The sequence below is a fragment of the Aulonocara stuartgranti genome (assembly GCF_965226115.1).
Source record: "Aulonocara stuartgranti genome assembly, chromosome: 3".
Classification (NCBI taxonomy): Eukaryota; Metazoa; Chordata; class Actinopteri; order Cichliformes; family Cichlidae; genus Aulonocara; species Aulonocara stuartgranti.
Genome location: NC_138941.1, coordinates 48,505,051 through 48,511,900, shown reverse-complemented (window position 1 = coordinate 48,511,900; position 6,850 = coordinate 48,505,051). Strand labels below are relative to the sequence as shown.

The 6,850-nt window shown below is 43.2% G+C and overlaps 2 protein-coding genes across 2 annotated transcripts in view; both read left to right on the top strand.

Annotated features, from left to right (window-relative positions):
• The first annotated feature begins 880 nt into the window (after positions 1 to 880).
• LOC309703456 (nuclear factor 7, ovary-like) lies at positions 881 to 2,934 on the top strand. The gene has a single exon (XM_082528265.1). The coding sequence runs from the start codon at positions 1,220 to 1,222 to the stop codon at positions 2,600 to 2,602; it is 1,383 nt and encodes a 460-aa protein (XP_082384391.1). The 5' UTR covers positions 881 to 1,219; the 3' UTR covers positions 2,603 to 2,934.
• A 2,939-nt stretch (positions 2,935 to 5,873) lies between these two features.
• Positions 5,874 to 6,850, top strand: part of arhgap36 (Rho GTPase activating protein 36) — an 81,361-nt gene continuing 80,384 nt past the window's right edge. Inside the window, exon 1 of the mRNA XM_082528261.1 lies at positions 5,874 to 6,121. Coding sequence (XP_082384387.1) covers positions 6,104 to 6,121 — 18 coding nt within the window. The 5' untranslated portion in view covers positions 5,874 to 6,103. The remainder of the gene's footprint in view (positions 6,122 to 6,850) is intronic.

Sequence of the window (6,850 nt, the reverse complement as noted above, 5' to 3'; positions counted from 1 at the left end):
AAATGTAATTAAATTTTATTATTACATTTATTATTAATTGTATTTAAAATAAATCAATGGAGTTGTATATCAGTACATTTATACATAAAAATATACATCGTATATACATAAACATACAATTTACAAACATACATTTGTACATTTTTTTGTGTTGAAATGTTACTGAGATTCATTTTATGTAACTGATTTATTGTTTTCTTTAAATGAAATCATTAATGATACGTTTTAGGTTCACGTTCTTTGCATGAAAACTTTTGCATGAAAGTGATCACATCTGGAGACAAGCAGCAACAACCAAGAACATAAATCTCTTTTAGGATGAAGACTGGGTTTAAGGTTGGGCTAATAAATGAATGGAAGTCCTGTGTGTTAAGCTGGCATGGTAAAGTGATTACTCATAACAGTGTACTCGAACCTGATTGCATCCCCCCTCTGCTCTGCCTTGTGTGGCCACTTTCTGCACACACATACACACACACCAGTAAAAGGGGAAAAGAGGGACATCAACATGACAGCTCAAAAAAATAAACAAGTCCACAAAAACACATGAGCCCTTGGTCTGGGGACCCAGGCCCATGACAGTGTGAATGCATTACGCTCTCGCTGCTGGGGAACCTAACAAATAACCAGAACAAAGACTAAAATAGAGCATGTCAAACAGCTGCACCGCTGAGGGACCTGTGCGACTACTGTGACCTGTTTTACAGTTGCTGGCAGGTAAACAACTGATCTCTGGAATGAAACACGTTCTCGTTTATGTGTGATGTAGCGGCTATAAGTTTTAGAAAAGTTTTCATTTTGTGACCTGTCCAACTGAAATGGAGGAAAACCTGTTTTACAGCTTTTTAGCAAATGGCAGGATGACATTTGACATCTGGAATGAAGCATTACAAGTGAAGCAACATTTTTCTCCTTATCTAACTTGCGTGAAGCAAACTAGGAAACCGATTGTTCTTCTTCCTCAGCAAAAAGAGACGCACAGAGGACTAAGTATGGACCGAACTAGCAGCTTCCTCTGATCTGAGTGAGTCCAGCTACAGGAGAGGAAAGTGGAAAACTCCAACACTGCTGCCTCGAACTGCTGACGCTCCACACACTGAATTTGAGTTTGACCAAAAACACGACTCAAAGGAAGTTTCAGTGAAGTTCGCAGAGGAGGGAGGGAGCCGGGACTGACTGTACTTCCTGTCTGCTGTTTTCAGCTTCACTCACAGACTTCATGGCTTCCAGATCAGAGGAGGATCTCTGCTGTTCAGTCTGTCAGGAGGTCTTCAGAGATCCTGTTCTTCTGTCATGCAGCCACAGCTTCTGTAAAGACTGTCTGAAGAGATGGTGGAGAGAGAGACCAATACATGAGTGTCCATTTTGTAAGAAAATATCAGTGTATGATCCTCCTTTAAACCGAGCTTTAAAGAACCTGTGTGAGTCATTCTTACAGGAGAGAGTTCGGAGAGCTTCAGAGGCTCTCTGCACTCTGCACTCTGAGAAACTCAAACTCTTCTGTCTGGACCATCAGCAGCCAGTGTGTGTCGTCTGCAGAGACTCGGAAAAACACACCAACCACAGATTCAGACCCATTGATGAAGCTGCACGACAACACAAGAAAGAACTTCAGGAAACTTTGGAGCCCTTAAAGAAGAAATTAAAGGTTTGTGAAGAAGTTCAAGTGAAGTTTGATCAAACAGCAGAACACATTAAGGTCCAGGCCCGACACACAGAGAGGCAGATTAAGGAGAAGTTTAAGAAGCTTCACCTGTTTCTAGCAGAGGAAGAGGAGGCCAGGCTGGATGCACTGAGGGAGGAAGAGGAGCAGAAGAGTGGGATGATGAAGGAGAAGATGGAGGCTCTGAGCAGAGACATAGCAGCTCTTTCAGACACAATCAGAGCCACAGAGGAGGAGCTGAGAGCTGAAGACATCTCATTCCTGTGCAGCTACAAGACTGCAGTGGAAAGAGTCCAGCGCTGCCCCCTGCTGGATGATCCACAGCTACCCTCAGGAGCTCTGATAGACCAGGCCAAACACCTGGGCAACCTGACCTTCAACATCTGGATCAACATGAAGGACGTGGTCTCCTACACTCCTATCATTCTGGACCCAAACACTGCTCATCCAGAGCTCATCCTGTCTGAAGATGTGACCAGTGTGAGACGAGAAGGAGAGAGGCAGCAGCTTCCCGATAATCCAGAGAGGTTTGATTACTCCTGCTCTGTCCTTGGCTCGGAGGGCTTTAACTCAGGGACTCACAGCTGGGATGTTGAGGTTGGAGAGAGTACAGGGTGGATACTGGGTGTGTCAGAAGAGTCTGTGGAGAGGAAGGGAGACATAGACTCTGGATTATGGATAATTTGGTTCTATCGAGGTGAATACTCAGCATCGTCTCCATCAGCAGAGACGGTTCTCTCAGTAGAAAAGAAGCCCCAGAGGATCAGAGTGAATCTGGACTGGAGCAGAGGAAAGCTGTCGTTCTCTGATCCTGATACTAGCACACACATACACACCTTCACACACACTTTCAGTCAAAGGATTTTTCCATATTTTGAAACTGTGGCTGGTAAAGTGAAGGTGGGTCCGATGAAGGTGTCAGTGGAGCAGATGAGTTGAGGATGATGAGATTTCTAATGTTGTTTCCTGTCAGTGATTCGAAGCTGTTAAACTGCAGCTGTCCTCCTGCTGCCTCGTTGTTCCAAAGCTCTTTGTTTCACTGTTTCTTTCTGTTTCTGCTGTCCACCTTTTCACATGGGAAATCATTTCACTGCTTCTCACTGAATGACTCCCCAAACTCGATTTGAAATTCTATCAGATCGCTAATCATTACAAGTGATTCAAGTTTCTATTTGATGTGTGTAAATGGAGATAATTTAGTTTGGACTGACATGTGTTGATTGGGTGGAGCAGTTTGTTGTTGTCTTCTTGTCTGTTTATGACAACAATAAATATATTGTTGAAATAATGAATCATGTTTAAAAATCAAACTGCTGTAATAAAACAAACTAGTTGTGTAACGGTCCTGTTTCGGTCGCGATCTTCTGTTAGGTGTGGCTGTGTGCAGGCAGGAATAGGACCCAAGGTGCAGACTCCGGAGACAGACGTGAACTCAAAAAAGGCTTTAATTTAATACTCAAAATATAACAAAACTGAAAAAACTCAAAACAAACTTAAACTAGAGAAATGACAGAACACACAGCTAAGAAAATGGTAGATCACGACACGGACACAGAGAAACACAGGGCTTAAATACACAGAGGGAGCAATCAGGGAATGGGTAACAGGAGGGAAACACAGCTGGGGCAAATCAGAACTGACGAGACAAAAGGAAGCGTAAACTGAACACACTGAGAAAAGACGGAGACCTTCAAAGTAAAACACATAACACAGACTCACATGCAGGCACTACAGAGGGAACAGAGACGTGGGACCAGGGCAGACACAAACACTGACTGAACACGGGGATATAGGAACTAAGGATACACAGAGACGCGAACTAGACAAGGGGATACAGGTGATAGGGGAGACAGAGCAACTAAAGAAGACAGAGACATAAACCATAAGACAGAACTCAAAGAAACCAAAGACTAAAAAGTATAAATAATATAATAAACTCAAATACCCTGGGTCAACGACCCAGGCATCCTAACACCCAGTGTTTTGTATTATTATTCATCTTTGAGTTCATCATGGTTCATCACTGTTGTCGCATTGTACCCTCACCGTGCTGCGTTTTCCCTCCGTGTTTCTAGTTTCCCAGTTTTCTAGTTTGAGTTTGGTGTTTGTGTGTCTAGTTTAGCTTTCCTGTATTTCATGTTAAAGTTTTTCTCCAGCAATAAAGCTGCTGCCTTTAGTTTGTCATTCAGTCTCCTAGACCTGCATTTGGGTCCTACATCCTGGCTTCGGTCTTCTGGAGTCTGGAAGCTAGGAGCATGGAGGACCGGGGGAAATAGGAGTTTGCAAGCTGGTGGGCAGTGGAATTGGTTGCAGACAGAGGCACACGGGAGGGGGGGAAGCAAGACTGTGGAGGTCCAGGTGAGTTTGAAGGTGAGAATGGTCCAGAGATCCAGAGGAGGTAGGGTAGGCAGGCAGGTGTGAGTAAAAACGGTGCCAGCATCCTTATGTGCAAAATATTTTAAATAGCAGAGGAGTAAAGTATCTGTGGAATCAACTGGTTAGCAAACAGTCTGGGGAAGGTTAGCTGTGTGTGCTGGTCTTATATGCAGCCAGCTTCATTGGCTCCAGGTGTGGATCCAGGGTGTGGTGTGGTGTGGTCATGTGGCTCTAGTCTTTACTTAAGCATGTAGCCTGCCTCTCGTGCCGTGCTTTGGTCTTGCGTGCCACACTCATTAACACTAGAATAAAAAATTAATAAAGTTGGTGTCGGGAGCATGTCGCAAACATGTCTGCCACGAGGGGAGCCATATTGTTGTGAGGCGGCCTACATGGACGAGGTGAAGAACCTGGCATCGTGGTGTCAGGACAACAGCTGAATGTCTGCAAGACCAAGGAGCTGGTGGTGGACTTCAGAAGGAGTAAGCACCAAGTGTACAAGCTTCTTATCATCAATAGAGCTCCAGTGGAGAGGGTGCTGTCAACACATTGCTGTGCTAACATGGCACAAGACACTTTAACATTCCACTCGCACAATGTACATTTTCAGATTTTTAATTTAAAATTTCAATTTTTTAAAATTTAATTTACTTATTGTATTAGTCTTTTTTTGCACAGTCAAAGGAGCAGTTCAGGACACATTTCACTTTGTGTTGTACTCGTATGACTATGCACGTGACATAAAGAATCTAGAATCTTTATGTAATTTTACTTCAATTAGATTTGATTTTAGCACATTTTCCCTTTTTAATTCAAATACAGAGAAATACTCTCTTTACTTTCTAAAGATGTGTTTTTTAAATAGATACATAGATAGATAAACCTTTATTAGTCAAACACGTGGGAAAATTGTTGTCACAGCAGAAAGTAGACAGTGCAAAGTTATAGCAGCAAAATTAAAGAAAAACAGTGGAATAGGAAAAAGAATAACATACTATATACAATATAATAAAATACTACACTGTCAGAAAAAAATACACTTAGTTTTATTGCACATGTGTAGATGTGTGTGTTTGCTCAGCTGCAAACTTTTTCTTGTGGAGTCTGACAGCAGTAGGAAGAAAAGACCTGCGGACTCTCTGTTTTCCAACAGGAATGACCGTACTGCAGACGACCCTGTCCGACACACAGCCCTGAGTTATCACATACTGTGGTCGGTCGTTGAGGTAGATCCATGGAGTATCCTTTCTCACAGTGCTCCCAGCGTTCTTCAGGTGAGAGAGGGAATGATGTAGGAGGTGGGCCTTTGAAGATGTCCCACAAACTGTCCTCACCTCCATGGTCAAAAACACTCAGTGCGGTCCTCACAAGGATAGGCTCGCCAGTGCGCACACACACGGAGGGGAAGGCTCTCTCATCAGGGCCAAACTACAGAGCTCCATTCTTCCTGTTTCTGACAGCGGAGAGCACGCCGTGTTATCTATGACACACACACACACACACACACACACACACACACACACACACACACACACACAGGAAGAACTGACACCAATCTGCAATCAGCACAGAGACGCCCAGAGAGACAGAGCGACTTCTCCCCCTGCTTTACTGACTAAAACATTTACAAAACTGTTAAAAAAAATGACACATGATCTGAAAAAGAAAATTAAATAATGATGCTGGAAAAAAGAAAGATAGAAAATAAAGGTGGTGGATTGGGGGCGGGGAAGTAATTACACTGGAAAAGCGATGAAAGAAAAAAAGAAAAGAGAGGAAGTGGAACCAAAAAAAAAGAGAGAGAAAGAGAGAGGGGGAGGCACTGAAGTCATGTGGGGAGGAGAAAAACAAGGAGGGGGAGGAGTAAACGTCAAGTGCAGGAGGGAAGAGAGAAAGAGAGAGGGGTCAGGAGCAACATTGGGAAAGAGGAAGGGGAGCAGAAGCATCCAGTTTGGAGTATCTGTACCTGGGACAGACGCGCACTGCTGGCTAATGCCGCTGCTGGATGGACGCCGCTCACCTGCACGCTTCCAGCACTTATGAGACCGACCTGTGCGCGCAGACATGCATTTCTACTATGTGGTAGGTAACGCACATGGACCTCTCTAACTGTGTGTGTGTTTGCTGCAGGCACTCACCTTTTAAACTCCTCTTTGCATGGTGCAGCTGTAAAGGAGCAAGATGTGCAGTCAGAGATTAGAGAGCATTGTTGAAGGCCTTTTAGTTGTTTTTGTTTTTTAATCGATCACATGCCCCCCCCCGCTGCTGCTCCTTCTTTATCATCTGTGTTGTTATTGCGCTATCATTAAACTCGGCTGAACTTGTTCTTCCAGCATTCCCAAATATTTCTCCCTTGCAGTAACGCCCAAATCCATCATTCCTGTAAAATTATTCATTTGTGAAATGTTTCTTTCTTGGCCTGAAAATTTTGGAAATGCATGAAGTCTCCACCTCTGTCAGTTTCATAGCTGTGGTTTCAAAAAATTAATAATTATATCAGTTGTTCCTTGGCTCTTCGACTAAAATAAGCCTTCATTATCTGTTCTACAAGCAGAGAAAAACAGTCTCAGTGGCATGACAAGGAAAATATGTCATGTTATGTCACTGCAGACAATAAAGGCAAAATATTTTTATGACGTTACTTTAATGTTTAAATGTCTACTTTGACCTCCATGCATGTATCAAGTGGTTGATTATCTTTTTCCTGATAGTCCACCTAATTATTTACTATTAGTTATGCAATCCCGCATGCTTAAGTACAAAGTGCTTTATTTCATTCATCCCGGTCGTTACATTTTTCTTTCACACAGT